The sequence below is a fragment of the Salvelinus alpinus genome, chromosome 7 (genome assembly GCF_045679555.1).
Source record: "Salvelinus alpinus chromosome 7, SLU_Salpinus.1, whole genome shotgun sequence".
Lineage (NCBI taxonomy): Eukaryota > Metazoa > Chordata > Actinopteri > Salmoniformes > Salmonidae > Salvelinus > Salvelinus alpinus.
Window position 1 is genome coordinate 72223530 of NC_092092.1, and position 16305 is coordinate 72239834.

A 16305-nucleotide genomic window follows, 5' to 3' on the forward strand; every position below is an offset into this window, starting at 1 on the left:
AGAAGAGATGTGAGGAGGGGAGAGGAGAGGAGTGGGGGGAAGGGAGAGGAGGGAGCAGGCCCATTAGGCATAAGAAGGAGAGAAAGGATGTGACGAGGGTGGAGAGGAGTGGGGGGAAGGGAGTGGAGGGAGCAGGCCCATTAGGCATAAGAAGGAGAGAAGAGATGTGAGGAGGGGAGAGGAGTGGGGGGTAGGGAATGGAGGGAGCAGGCCCATTAGGCATAAGAAGGAGAGAAGGGATGTGAGGAGGGGAGAGGAGAGGAGTGGGGGGAAGGGAGTGGAGGGAGCAGGCCCATTAGGCATAAGAAGGAGAGAAGGGATGTGAGGAGGGGAGGGGAGAGGAGAGGAGTGGGGGGAAAGGGAGTGGAGGGAGCAGGCCCATTAGGCATAAGAAGGAGAGAAGAGATGTGAGGAGGGTGGAGAGGAGTGGGGGGTAGGGAATGGAGGGAGCAGGCCCATTAGGCATAAGAAGGAGAGAAGGGATGTGAGGAGGGGAGAGGAGAGGAGTGGGGGGAAGGGAGTGGAGGGAGCAGGCCCATTAGGCATAAGAAGGAGAGAAGGGATGTGAGGAGGGGAGGGGAGAGGAGAGGAGTGGGGGGAAAGGGAGTGGAGGGAGCAGGCCCATTAGGCATAAGAAGGAGAGAAGAGATGTGAGGAGGGTGGAGAGGAGTGGGGGGTAGGGAATGGAGGGAGCAGGCCCATTAGGCATAAGAAGGAGAGAAGGGATGTGAGGAGGGGAGAGGAGAGGGGGGTAGGGAGTGGAGGGAGCAGGCCCATTAGGCATAAGAAGGAGAGAAGGGATGTGGGGAGGGGAGAGGAGTGGGGGGTAGGGTAGGGAGTGGAGGGAGCAGGCCCATTAGGCATAAGAAGGAGAGAAGGGATGTGAGGAGTGGAGAGGAGTGGGGGATAGGGAGTGGAGGGAGCAGGCCCATTAGGCATAAGAAGGAGAGAAGGGATGTGAGGAGGGGAGAGGAGTGGGGGGTAGGGAGTGGAGGGAGCAGGCCCATTAGGCATAAGAAGGAGAGAAGAGGAGAGAAAGGGAATACAGTTCTGGTTGATGGCGTTAAGAATAGCAGCCACAGAAAGTTTCATCAAAGAGGGCAGGCAGGGATCAACATAAAAAGGGTTGCCTGTGGTTCTGGAACTTCTACCAGACAGACAGTCACAGTCGGAGGCTGAAGGTCAGAGCAGTTGACAGCACCACTTCCACTACCAATCACAAAGACCTGAGGCTACAGAGTTCACTTGTTCTGTCTCCTGCTGTACATCAGTCTTTCTGTGTCTCTGTGTGTGACTGCTTCTGTCTGTACATCAGTCTTTCTGTGTCTGTGTCTGTGTGACTGCTTCTGTCTGTACATCAGTCTTTCTGTGTCTGTGTGACTGCTTCTGTCTGTACATCAGTCTTTCTGTGTCTCTGTGTGTGACTGCTTCTGTCTGTACATCAGTCTTTCTGTGTCTCTGTGTGTGACTGCCTCTGTCTGTACATCAGTCTTTCTGTGTCTCTGTGTGACTGCTTCTGTCTGTACATCAGTCTTTCTGTCTCTGTATGTGACTGCTTCTGTCTGTACATCAGTCTTTCTGTGTCTCTGTGTGTGACTGCTTCTGTCTGTACATCAGTCTTTCTGTGTCTCTGTGTGTGACTGCTTCTGCCTGCATCTGATTCACCATGCAGACCGATTACCTGCTGTGGGCTTGAATCTGCCTTCTGTCTCTCTCTCTCTGCCTCCTTCTGTCTCTCTCTCCTTCTGTCTCTCTCTAACTACACTCTCTCCCCCTCTCTCTGCCTTCTCTTTCTCCCTCACCCATCGCTCTGTCCTTTCTCTCTCTTCCCACCGCCCCCCCCTCTCTCTGTCTCTCTCTCAATTCAATTTCAATTCAATTTAAGGTCTTTATTGGCATGGGAAACATATGTTTTCATTGCCAAAGCAGGTGAAGTAAATAATAAACAAAAGTGAAATAAACAATAAAAATTAAACAGTAAACATTAAACTCACAAAAGTTCCAAAAGAATAAAGACAAAATGGAAGATAAATAAACATAGACATAGACACTGGTTGCCCTTTTCTTGTGGCAACAGGTCACAAATCTTGCTGCTGTGGGAAAATATGTGTCTCTAATATGGTCATACATTGGGCAGGAGGTTAGGAAGTGCAGCTCAGTTTCCACCTCATTTTGTGGGCAGTGTGCACATATCCTGTCTTCTCTTGAGAGGCAGGTCTGCCTATGACAGCCTTTCTCAATAGCAAGGCTATGCTCACTGAGTCTGTACATAGTCAAAGCTTTCCTTAAGTTTGGGTCAGTCACAGTGGTCAGGTATTCTGCCGCTGTGTGTTCTCTGTTTAGGGCCAAAAATCATTCTAGTTTGCTCAGTTTTTTTGTTAATTCTTTCCAATGTGTCAAGTAATTATCTTTTTGTTTTCTCATGATTTGGTTGGGTCTATCGGTGGGGTCTGTTTGTGTTTGTGAACAGAGCCCCAGGACCAGCTTGTTAGAGGACTCTTCTCCAGGTTCATCTCTCTGTAGGTGAGGACTCTGTGGGGTCTGTTTGTGTTTGTGAACAGAGCCCCAGGACCAGCTTGTTAGAGGACTCTTCTCCAGGTTCATCTCTCTGTAGGTGATGGCTTTGTTATCGCTTCCTTTTAGGTGGTCATAGAATTTAACGTCTCTTTTCTGGATTTTGATCATTAGTGGGTATCGGCCTAATTCTGCTCTGCATGCATTATTTGGTGTTTTACGTTGTACATTTTTTCAGAATTCTGCATGCAGTCTCAATATGGTGTTTGTCCTACCAAAGGAGTCCCCTCGAAGCCTAATATTGACTCTGTACATACGCAGTGTCCAACAGAGCTGCATTTTTGTTGTCGTAGTTGTGTCTAGGGGGGCATATGGGGGAAGGAATGGTGTCACCTCCAGGCAGGTTTTTGTCCTCCTGTGTGCTGAGGGTGTCAGGTTCTTGTCCAGTTCTGGCATGTTGGTCGCCACAGACTAGTACATGTCCCTGGAAATTGTTGATCTCCCTCTCTAGGATGGAGAAGCTGTCTTCATTAAAGTATGGGGATATTTACATTTACATTTAAGTCATTTAGCAGACGCTCTTATCCAGAGCGACTTATAGGGAGCACACATGAGGACATTTTTCTCTGTTGAGATAATTTCCTAATTAATTTCTAGCCAGATGTAAAATGTTCCTGGTTTGACTAATTTAATATAGTGAGTTAGGTCTGCTCTATACCAAATTAGGATACCCCCTGAGTCTCTTCCCTGTATCACACCTGGTAGTTTGGTGTATGGGACTACCAGCTCTCTGTAACCTAGAGGGCAAACAGTGGGTCCGTCTCCTTGATACTATGTTTCTCTCTGTCTCTTTCTGTCTCTCTTTCTCTTTCTGTCTCTTTCTGTCTCTTTCTGTTTCTCTCTCTGTCTCTTTCTTTCTGTCTCTCTTTCTCTTTCTGTCTCTTTCTGTCTCTCTCTCTCGCTCTCTCTGTCTCTCTCTCTCTCTCTCTCTCTCTCTCTCTCTCTCTCTCTCTCTCTCTCTCTCTCTCTCTCTCTCTGTGTCTCTCTCTCTCTGTCTCTCTCTCTTTCTGTCTCTTTCTGTCTCTCTTTCTGTCTCTCTTTCTGTCTGCCTGCCTGCCTGCCTGCCTGTCTGTCTGTCTGTCTGTCTGTCTGTCTGTCTGTCTGTCTGTCTGTCTGTCTGTCTGTCTGTCTGTCTGTCTGTCTGTCTGTCTGTCTGTCTGTGTCTCGCTCTTTCTCTCCAAAAGAATAAAGACATTTCAAACATCATATTATGTCTATGTACAGTGTTGTCAACTTTTTGGAAGAGATCGGTCCCATTATATCTGGCGAAAACCAAACACTGCATTCCACAGTAAGGACATACCAATGGTAAAGCATGGTGGTGGTAGTGTGATGGTTTGGGAATGTTTTGCTGCCTCTGGACCTGGAAGACTTGCCTTAAACTCAGCAAAAAAAAGAGTCCCTTTTTCAGGGCCCTGTCTTTTAAAGATAATTCGTAAAAATCCAAATAACTTCACAGATCTTCATTGTAAAGAGTTTAAACACTGTTTCCCATGCTTGTTCAATGAACCATAAACAATGAATGAACATGCACCTGTGGAACGGTCGTTAAGACAATAACAGCTTACAGACGGTAGGCAATTAAGGTCACAGTTACGAAAACTTAGGACACTAAAGAGGCATTTCTACTGACTCTGAAAAACACCAAAAGAAATGACCCTCCAGCATGACAATGCCACCAGCCGTACTGCCTGTTCTGTGCGTGATTTCCTGCAAGACAGGAATGTCAGTGTTCTGCCGTGGCCAGTGAAGAGCCCGGATCTCAATCCCATTGAGCACGTCTGGGACCTGTTGGATCGGAGTTTGAGGGCTTGGGCCATTACCCCCAGAAATGTCCGGGAACTTGCAGGTGCCTTGGCGGAAGACTGGGGTAACATCTCACAGCAAGAACTGTCAAATCTGGTGCAGTACATGTGGAGGAGATGCACTGCAGTACTTAATGCAGCTGGTGGCCACACCAGATACTGACTGTTACTTTGATTTTGACCCCCCCTTTGTTCAGGGGCACGTTATTCAATTTCTGTTAGTCACAAGTCTGTTAGTCACATGTCTGTTGAACTTGTTCAGTTTATATCTCAGTTGTTCAATCTTGTTATGTTCATACAAATATTTACACATGTTAAGTTTGCTGAAAATAAACGCAGTTGACAGTGAGAGGACGTTTCTTTTTTTTTCTGAGTTCAATAAGAACCATGAATTCTGCTTTGTAAGATTCTGTAACACCTCAGATTCTGTGACACCTCAGAAGAGAGTCAGTAATTCTGTACCACAGAGCAGTGTTTGTCAGGGGGGCGTAACTGGTGGCAGAGAAGTCAGACGCAGGAGAGCAGCACTGGGTAATAACCGGAGCAGTTTAATATACCAAACCACCGGCATCCAGAATAACAACGTATGGGTACAAAACCCGTCGCGCACCAGACAACAATGTGCACAAGCACTTACAACAAACAATTCCCCATAAAGACATGGGGGGAACAGAGGGTAAAATACACAACACGTAATGAGGGAATGAAAACCAGGTGTGTGGGAAAACAAGACAAAACAAATGGAAAATGAAAAATTTATCGGCGATGGCTAGAAGACCGGTGACGTCGACCGCCCGAACAAGGAGAGGAACCGACTTCGGAAGAAGTTGTGACAGTGTTTTAGTTCTCAAGACCACATATTGAGTGTCTCGGTCTTGTCTCGGTGTCGGATACATTTGTACTAGGTCTCAGACAGTGAGGACTCGTAATTGCTTCCCGAGACCAGCCAAGACCATCCGAGTGAAAAACTTCCATTCAGTCAGCCCACAAACCACTCCACCAGGCCAAATATATACACTCCTTTTTTAAACATGAACATCTTAACAGCCTTTAAAGCTATTATAGACAGGTTAGTACAGTGGTGAACCTATAGGTCTTCAGTGTGTGACAGGTTAGTACAGTGGTGAACCTATAGGCCTTCAGTGTGTGACAGGTTAGTAGAGTGGTGAACCTATAGGCCTTCAGTGTGTGACAGGTTAGTACAGTGGTGAACCTATAGGCCTTCAGTGTGTGACAGGTTAGTACAGTGGTGAACCTATAGGCCTTCAGTGTGTGACAGGTTAGTACAGTGGTGAACCTATAGGTCTTCAGTGTGTAACAGGTTAGTACAGTGGTGAACCTATAGGTCTTCAGAGTGTGACAGGTTAGTACAGTGGTGAACCTATAGGCCTTCAGAGTGTGACAGGTTAGTACAGTGGTGAACCTATAGACCTTCAGTGTGTGACAGGTTAGTACAGTGGTGAACCTATAGGTCTTCAGTGTGTGACAGGTTAGTAGAGCGGTGAACCTATAGGCCTTCAGCGTGTGACAGGTTAGTACAGTGGTGAACCTATAGGCCTTCAGTATGTGACAGGTTAGTACAGTGGTGAACCTATAGGTCTTCAGTATGTGACAGGTTAGTACAGTGGTGAACCTATAGGTCTTCAGTGTGTGACAGGTTAGTACAGTGGTGAACCTATAGGTCTTTAGTATGTGACAGTGGTGAACCTATAGGTCTTCAGTGTGTGACAGGTTAGTACAGTGGTGAACCTATAGGTATTCAGTGTGTGACAGGTTAGTACAGTGGTGAACCTATAGGTCTTCAGTGTGTGACAGGTTAGTACAGTGGTGAACCTATAGGCCTTCAGAGTGTGACAGGTTAGTACAGTGGTAAACCTATAGGTATTCAGTGTGTGACAGGTTAGTACAGTGGTGAACCTATAGGTCTTCAGTGTGTGACAGGTTAGTACAGTGGTGAACCTATAGGTCTTCAGTGTGTAACAGGTTAGTACAGTGGTGAACCTATAGGCCTTCAGTGTGTGACAGGTTAGTACAGTGGTGAACCTATAGGCCTTCAGTGTGTGACAGGTTAGTACAGTGGTGAACCTATAGGTCTTCAGTGTGTGACAGGTTAGTACAGTGGTGATCCTATAGGCCTTCAGTGTGTGACAGGTTAGTACAGTGGTGATCCTATAGGCCTTCAGTGTGTGACAGGTTAGTACAGTGGTGAACCTATAGACCTTCAGTGTGTGACAGGTTAGTACAGTGGTGAACCTATAGGCCCTCAGTGTGTAACAGGTTAGTACAGTGGTGAACCTATAGGCCTTCAGTGTGTGACAGGTTAGTACAGTGGTGAACCTATAGGCCCTCAGTGTGTGACAGGTTAGTACAGTGGTGAACCTATAGGCCTCCAGTGTGTGACAGGTTAGTACAGTGGTGAACCTATAGGCCCTCAGTGTGTAACAGGTTAGTACAGTGGTGAACCTATAGACCTTCAGTGTGTGACAGGTTAGTACAGTGGTGAACCTATAGGCCTTCAGAGTGTGACAGGTTAGTACAGTGGTGAACCTATAGGTCTTCAGAGTGTGACAGGTTAGTACAGTGGTGAACCTATAGGTCTTCAGTGTGTGACAGGTTAGTACAGTGGTGAACCTATAGGTCTTCAGTGTGTGACAGGTTAGTACAGTGGTGAACCTATAGGTCTTCAGTGTGTGACAGGTTAGTACAGTGGTGAACCTATAGGCCTTCAGAGTGTGACAGGTTAGTACAGTGGTGAACCTATAGGTCTTCAGTGTGTGACAGGTTAGTACAGTGGTGAACCTATAGGCCTTCAGAGTGTGACAGGTTAGTACAGTGGTGAACCTATAGACCTTCAGTGTGTGACAGGTTAGTACAGTGGTGAACCTATAGACCTTCAGTGTGTGACAGGTTAGTACAGTGGTGAACCTATAGGTCTTCAGTGTGTGACAGGTTAGTACAGTGGTGAACCTATAGGTCTTCAGTGTGTAACAGGTTAGTACAGTGGTGAACCTATAGGCCTTCAGTGTGTGACAGGTTAGTACAGTGGTGAAACTATAGGTCTTCAGTGTGTGACAGGTTAGTACAGTGGTGAACCTATAGGCCTTCAGTGTGAGACAGGTTAGTACAGTAGTGAACCTATAGGCCTTCAGTATGTGACAGGTTAGTACAGTGGTGAACCTATAGGCCTTCAGAGTGTGACAGGTTAGTAGAGTGGTGAACCTATAGGCCTTCAGTGTGTGACAGGTTAGTACAGTGGTGAACCTATAGGTCTTCAGTGTGTGACAGGTTAGTACAGTGGTGAACCTATAGGCCTTCAGTGTGTGACAGGTTAGTACAGTGGTGAACCTATAGGTCTTCAGTGTGGGACAGGTTAGTACAGTGGTGAACCTATAGGCCTTCAGAGTGTGACAGGTTAGTACAGTGGTGAACCTATAGGCCTTCAGTGTGTGACAGGTTAGTAGAGTGGTGAACCTATAGGTCTTCAGTGTGTGACAGGTTAGTACAGTGGTGAACCTATAGGTCTTCAGTGTGTGACAGGTTAGTACAGTGGTGAACCTATAGGTCTTCAGTGTGTGACAGGTTAGTACAGTGGTGAACCTATAGGCCTTCAGTGTGTGACAGGTTAGTACAGTGGTGAACCTATAGGCCTTCAGTGTGTGACAGGTTAGTACAGTGGTGAACCTATAGGCCCTCAGTGTGTAACAGGTTAGTACAGTGGTGAACCTATAGGCCTTCAGTGTGTGACAGGTTAGTACAGTGGTGAACCTATAGGCCTTCAGTGTGTGACAGGTTAGTAGAGTGGTGAACCTATAGGCCTTCAGTGTGTGACAGGTTAGTACAGTGGTGAACCTATAGGCCTTCAGTGTGTGACAGGTTAGTACAGTGGTGAACCTATAGGCCTTCAGTGTGTGACAGGTTAGTACAGTGGTGAACCTATAGGCCTTCAGTGTGTGACAGGTTAGTACAGTGGTGAACCTATAGGCCTTCAGTGTGTGACAGGTTAGTAGAGTGGTGAACCTATAGGCCTTCAGTGTGTGACAGGTTAGTACAGTGGTGAACCTATAGACCTTCAGTGTGTGACAGGTTAGTACAGTGGTGAACCTATAGGCCTTCAGTGTGTGACAGGTTAGTACAGTGGTGAACCTATAGACCTTCAGTGTGTGACAGGTTAGTACAGTGGTGAACCTATAGGTCTTCAGTGTGTGACAGGTTAGTACAGTGGTGAACCTATAGGCCTTCAGTGTGTGACAGGTTAGTACAGTGGTGAACCTATAGGTCTTCAGTGTGTGACAGGTTAGTACAGTGGTGAACCTATAGACCTTCAGTGTGTGACAGGTTAGTACAGTGGTGAACCTATAGGTCTTCAGAGTGTGACAGGTTAGTACAGTGGTGAACCTATAGGTCTTCAGTGTGGGACAGGTTAGTACAGTGGTGAACCTATAGACCTTCAGTGTGTGACAGGTTAGTACAGTGGTGAACCTATAGGTCTTCAGTGTGTGACAGGTTAGTACAGTGGTGAACCTATAGGCCTTCAGTGTGTGACAGGTTAGTACAGTGGTGAACCTATAGGTCTTCAGTGTGTGACAGGTTAGTACAGTGGTGAACCTATAGGTCTTCAGTGTGTGACAGGTTAGTACAGTGGTGAACCTATAGACCTTCAGTGTGTGACAGGTTAGTACAGTGGTGAACCTATAGGTCTTCAGAGTGTGACAGGTTAGTACAGTGGTAAACCTATAGGCCTTCAGTGTGTGACAGGTTAGTACAGTGGTGAACCTATAGGTCTTCAGTGTGTGACAGGTTAGTACAGTGGTGAACCTATAGGTCTTCAGTGTGTGACAGGTTAGTACAGTGGTGAACCTATAGAATACCAACGGTAAAACAAAAAGTGCCAGTGGTCTAGTGGAAGGTTTACGCAGGTATAAGTCATATACTCACTTTTTATTCAGGGGGCATTGCTTATACTCACTTCTTAATCCCGACTGATGCGTATCAAAGTAGTGTAGTGGAGGTATACGACTTATCAATGATGTAGTACAATAGAGAAATCATGCAAAAGGTAGCCTACCCAATCACAAAGCAGAGACATATATTGACATGCGCGCAGCACACAGCCTAGTTTCAGCTGAATATCATCTGCAGGCAGCAGGAGTGTTCAGCTCTCAGCTGGTTTTAGAAAGGAGCAGCTCACAGAAGAATGACCGTGGTTCTATTGTGTTCCACAGTGTTGAAGGGTTCCAGGGAAGTGCTTCTATTGTGTTCCACAGTGTTGAAGGGTTCCAGGGAAGTGGTTCTATTGTGTTCCACAGTGTTGAAGGGTTCCAGGGAAGTGGTTCTATTGTTTTCCACAGTGTTGAAGGGTTCCAGGGAAGTGGTTCTATTGTGTTCCACAGTGTTGAAGGGTTCCAGGGAAGTGCTTCTATTGTGTTCCACAGTGTTGAAGGGTTCCAGGGAAGTGGTTCTATTGTGTTCCACAGTGTTGAAGGATCCAGGGAAGTGCTTCTATTGTGTTCCACAGTGTTGAAGGGTTCCAGGGAAGTGGTTCTATTGTGTTCCACAGTGTTGAAGGGTTCCAGGGAAGTGCTTCTATTGTGTTCCACAGTGTTGAAGGGTTCCAGGGAAGTGGTTCTATTCTATTCCACAGTGTTGAAGGGTTCCAGGGAAGTGGTTCTATTGTGTTCCACAGTGTTGAAGGGTTCCAGGGAAGTGGTTCTATTGTGTTCCACAGTGTTGAAGGGTTCCAGGGAAGTGGTTCTATTGTGTTCCACAGTGTTGAAGGGTTCCAGGGAAGTGGTTCTATTGTACTTCACAGCACGGGGGTCCAGGATTAACACAACTCTATCAGTGAATAAACCTAGACTTCTCCCTCAACCTTTCATTCTCTACTCTCCTCCTTCTCCTCTCTCGTTACTGCTTTCTTTTCAGGCCGGGGCTGGGATAAGAGCTTGCTCTAAAGGATTTGCCTTTTTCATTAAGAGATTGACCCTGGCATTCTGTCATTCTCTTCCTGCTTTAGTTTAAACCAGTAATTACAATGTAGAGCCACTTCACTGTTTTGGCCTTTATACAGAACACTCTCATTATACAATTCTCCCTCTTTCTCTTGCGCTGCTTTTCTCTCTCTCCTCTCTCTCCTCTCTCCTCTCTTTCTCCTTTCTCCTCTCTCCTCTCTCTCTCTGTCTCTCTCTCTCTCTCCTCTCTTTCTCCTCTCTCCTCTCTCTACTTCTCACTCTCTCCTCTCTTTCTCCTTTCTCCTCTCTCCTCTCTCTACTTCTCCCTCTCTCCTCTCGCTCTACTTCTCACTCTCTCCTTCTCTCTGTCTCTCTCTTACACTCTCGCTATAGCAAATAACTTATTCACCAAATATCTGATTGTGATTTTATCTCTCAGAATATTGATCTCTCACATTTCATATTTGAGTTATTTCTCTTTAAACTTCCGATTTCCGCTCCCTGCAGTATTAGCGTAACACCCAACGTCATTTATTTGACCACTGAAGTAGTTGTTATTCTATGAACAGAAGCATTCTGGCCGTCACCTCTGTATCCCTCTATAGTCCTACACAATGGTTTTAAATCCAACATTGTGAGCTGTAGGAAACATATTGACTCAAATCTCCTCTTGAAAAAAGGAGCCTTCATATTTCTTTATTCATCCTAAAAACATGAAACTAGAGAAACTAATTGATTCCTCTAAATGTGTAACGTGTTTTTCTCTCTGTCCTGTGTGTCTGTCTGTCTGTCTTTCTCTCCGTCCATCCGTCTCTATATCCTCTCTTTGTCTATCTGTCTGTCCTCTCTGTATTCTCTTCTTATCAGGGTTTTCTGGACATTGACCTAACGGACCTGAGGAAAGGTGGGGCGAATATCACAGGCTTCCAGCTGGTCAACTACACAGAGCAGAACGTCAGTCGTACCATTCAGCAGTGGATGGAGTTCGAAAACAAAGACGCCAAGATCCCCAAGAGACGCCTGAAGGTACTGCACTGCACTGCACAGACATGCACACTACTCTGTCTAGACAGACGGTTTGCAACTCTCAATGTTCCAATGCTCCAGCTTAACACGTCTGTACAAGTTCCGGCATCAGTTGGGACAGAGAGTACGAGTCGGAAATCAGACACGCTTCTCCGGACACCTCGCTGCCGTATCACGTCGCTGCCATATCCAATTTCCTCCAGCATTTTAAGTCCTGCTTCCCAAACGTGTGATTTGTGGCTCCCGAGTGCATCGCAGTGATAGAGGCGTCACTACAGACCCTGGTTCGATACCGGGCTGTATCACAACCGGCCGTGATCGGGAGTAGGCTGTTTGGCTGGGGTAGGCTGTCATTGGAATTAAGAATTTGTTTCATAACTGACTTGCCTAGTTAAATAAAGGTTAAAAAAATAAACAAATATATATCTAAAAAATATAGCATAATAATAATACAAAATTCAAATAAAAATATTTTTTGAGTGAGTTGTATGTCTGAAGAGGACCCTCCCTGGAAAACATTTTTCCCCCTTTGAAATTTCCAAGAGAATCCGACATCCTCCCCAGACCTTGTGCCGTTGCCTATCTTATGTTGCTCCAAGGTTTGGGTTAACTGCCTTGTTCAGGGGCAGAACGACAGATTTTTACCTTGTCAGCTCGGGGATTCAATCTTGCAACCTTACGGTTAACTAGTCCAACGCTCTAACCACCTGCTTTACATTGGACTCCACGAGGAGCCTGCCTGTTACGCGAATGCAGTAAGAAGCCAAGGTAAGTTGCTGGCTAGCATTAAACTTATCTTATTAAAAACAATCAATCAATCATAATCACTAGTTATAACTACACATGGTTGATGATATTACTAGTTTATCTAGCGTGTCCTGCGTTGCATATAATCGATGCGCATTCGCGAAACAGGACTGTTGTTGCTCCAACGTGTACCTAACCATAAACATCAATGCCTTTCTTAAAATCAATACACAAGTATATATTTTTAAACCTTCATATTTAGTTAATATTGCCTGCTAACATGAATTTCTTTTAACTAGCAAAAGTGTGTCTCTTGCAACAGAGTCAGGGCATATGCAGCAGTTTGGGCCGCCTGGCTCGTTGCGAACTGTGTGAAGACTATTTCTTCCTAACAAAGACAGCCAACTTCGCCAAACGGGGGATGATTTAACAAAAGCGCATTTGTGAAAAAAGCACAATCGTTGCACGACTGTACCTAACCACAAACATCAATGCCTTTCTTAAAATCAATACACAGAAGTATATATTTTTAAACCTGCATATTTAGCTAAAATAAATCCAGGGTAGCAGGCAATATTAACCAGGTGAAATTGTGTCACTTCTCTTGCGTTCATTGCACGCAGAGTCAGGGTATATGCAACAGTTTGGGCCGCCTGGCTCGTTGCAAACTAATTTGCCAGAATTTTACGTAATTATGACATAACATTGAAGGTTGTGCAATGTAACAGGAATATTTAGACTTATGGATGCCACCCGTTAGATAAAATACGGAACGGTTCCGTATTTCACTGAAAGAATAAACGTTTTGTTTTTGAGATGATATTTTCCGGATTCGACCATATTAATGACCTAAGGCTCGTATTTCTGTGTGTTATTATGTTATAACTAAGTCTATGATTTGATAGAGCAGTCTGACTGAGCGGTGGTAGGCAGCAGCAGGGTCGTAAGGATTCATTCAAACAGCACTTTACTGTGTTTTGCCAGCAGCTCTTCGCAATGCTTCAAGCATTGGGCTGTTTATGACTTCAAGCCTATCAACTCCCGAGATTAGGCTGGTGTAACCGATGTGAAATGGCTAGCTAGTTAGCGGGGTGCGCGCTAATAGCGTTTCAAACGACACTCGCTCTGAGACTGGAGTAGTTGTTCCCCTTGCTTTGCATGGGTAACGCTGCTTCGAAGGTGGCTGTTGTCGATGTGTTCCTGGTTCGAGCCCAGGTAGGAGCGAGGAGAGGGATGGAAGCTATACTGTTACACTGGCAATACTAAAGTGCCTATAAGAACATCTAATAGTCAAAGGTATATGAAATACAAATCGTATAGAGAGAAATAGTCCTGTAATTCCTATAATAACTAAAACCTAAAACTTCTTACCTGGGAATATTGAAGACTCATGTTAAAAGGAACCACCAGCTTTCATATGTTCTCATGTTCTGAGCAAGGAACTTAAACGTTAGCTTTCTTACATGGCACATATTGCACTTTTACTTTCTTCTCCAACACTTTGTTTTTGCATTATTTAAACCAAATTGAACATGTTTCATTATTTATTTGAGGCTAAATTGATTTTATTGATGTATTATATTAAGTTAAAATAAGTGTTCATTCAGAATTGTTGTAATTGTCATTATTACAAATAATTTAAAAAATCGCCTTTTTTGGTCCTCCAATAATCGGTACCGGTATCGGCGTTGAAAAATCATAATCGGTCGACCTCTACTCTGTATTATGATCTCTGCTCTGATCTCTCTATAATGATCTCTCCTCTGATCTCTCTATAATGATCTCTGCTCTGATCTCTCTATAATAATCTCTGCTTTGATCTCTGTATAATGATCTTTGCCTTACTTGCTTTTCATCACCCTCTTCTTGAATTTGTTTTACCCTCTCAAGATGTGGTGTTTTAAGTCTAATGAGGATGTCTCTCTCTCTATCTATCTCTCTCTCTTACACACCACTCTACCCCCCCCCCCCCCCCCCCCTCTCTGTCTGTAGTACACCGGAGCATTGACATATGACGGGGTGAAGGTGATGTCTACAGCATTCCAGAACCTTCGGAAACAGAGGATAGACATCTCTCGCCGTGGTAATGCAGGCGAATGCCTCGCCAACCCACCCGCACCCTGGGGCCAAGGCATTGATATACAGAGAGCCCTGCAACAGGTACACCCCCCCCCCCACACACACACACACACACACACACACATACACCAAAATGCCTGGACCCGGTGGCCATGTTAAAGACATTCAGAGAACCTTATAACAGGTACACCCACACCACAAACTACTCTGCTGGTAGATATGAGGGGTACACCCACACCACAAACTACTCTGCTGGTAGATATGAGGGATACACCCACACCACAAACTACTCTGCTGGTAGATATGAGGGATACACCCACACCACAAACTACTCTGCTGGTAGATATGAGGGGTACACCCACACCACAAACTACTCTGCTGGTAGATATGAGGGATACACCCACACCACAAACTACTCTGCTGGTAGATATGAGGGGTACACCCACACCACAAACTACTCTGCTGGTAGATATGAGGGATACACCCACACCACAAACTACTCTGCTGGTAGATATGAGGGGTACACCCACACCACAAACTACTCTGCTGGTAGATATGAGGGGTACACCCACACCACAAACTACTCTGCTGGTAGATATGAGGGGTACACCCACACCACAAACTACTCTGCTGGTAGATATGAGGGCTACACCCACACCACAAACTACTCTGCTGGTAGATATGAGGGGTACACCCACACCACAAACTACTCTGCTGGTAGATATGAGGGATACACCCACACCACAAACTACTCTGCTGGTAGATATGAGGGATACACCCACACCACAAACTATTCTGCTGGTAGATATGAGGGATACACCCACATCACAAACTACTCTGCTGGTAGATATGAGGGGTACACCCACACCACAAACTACTCTGCTGGTAGATATGAGGGGTACACCCACACCACAAACTACTCTGCTGGTAGATATGAGGGCTACACCCACACCACAAACTACTCTGCTGGTAGATATGAGGGGTACACCCACACCACAAACTACTCTGCTGGTAGATATGAGGGATACACCCACACCACAAACTACTCTGCTGGTAGATATGAGGGATACACCCACACCACAAACTACTCTGCTGGTAGATATGAGGGATACACCCACACCACAAACTACTCTGCTGGTAGATATGAGGGGTACACCCACACCACAAACTACTCTGCTGGTAGATATGAGGGATACACCCACACCACAAACTACTCTGCTGGTAGATATGAGGGATACACCCACACCACAAACTACTCTGCTGGTAGATATGAGGGGTACACCCACACCACAAACTACTCTGCTGGTAGATATGAGGGGTACACCCACACCACAAACTACTCTGCTGGTAGATATGAGGGGTACACCCACACCACAAACTACTCTGCTGGTAGATATGAGGGGTACACCCACACCACAAACTACTCTGCTGGTAGATATGAGGGGTACACCCACACCACAAACTACTCTGCTGGTAGATATGAGGGGTACACCCACACCACAAACTACTCTGCTGGTAGATATGAGGAATACACCCACACCACAAACTACTCTGCTGGTAGATATGAGGTATACACCCACACCACAAACTACTCTGCTGGTAGATATGGGGTACACCCACACCACAAACTACTCTGCTGGTAGATATGAGGGGTACACCCACACCACAAACTACTCTGCTGGTAGATATGAGGGATACACCCACAAACTCTTACCTACACAAGCACAACAACATACACAGACAAGCTCCTGAGTGGCACGTTGGCTAACCCATCCTGAGTCAGGCCCTGCTGAACAAATTAGATCTCTACTCTGTCACCGAACGTTCCCATTGAGTCACCTATGAGCTTCCTGGATGGAATGTGACATCATGTTCGGTAAACAAAACCTGCAGGCAATAAAACCTGCCTGTGATCATCATAGAATATGACATCAACAATGGAGTTTAGTAATGCAGTGTTCTGAGATGGGAAGGAAATAAAGCACTTGGTTTAGTATTACAGAGATGGTGAGAGAGCAGCCAGGCCGCTCAAGATTCACTTTATAATTAGACCTCAATCCATGTCCTGAGGACGTCAGGAGATGCCTTCAAAACCCGCCACTAGGGGCAGCAGTGAGCGCTATTAC

At 45.6% G+C, this 16305-nt stretch overlaps 1 protein-coding gene across 3 annotated transcripts in view; it reads left to right on the forward strand.

Annotated features, from left to right (window-relative positions):
- The window catches only part of LOC139581629 (glutamate receptor 1-like), a 231968-nt gene that overhangs the window by 97736 nt on the left and 117927 nt on the right, over positions 1-16305 (forward strand). For all 3 annotated transcript variants that reach the window (XM_071411588.1, XM_071411590.1, XM_071411589.1), the window contains exons 6-7: positions 11195-11353; positions 14093-14260. In XM_071411588.1, coding sequence (XP_071267689.1) covers positions 11195-11353; positions 14093-14260 — 327 coding nt within the window. The remainder of the gene's footprint in view (positions 1-11194; positions 11354-14092; positions 14261-16305) is intronic.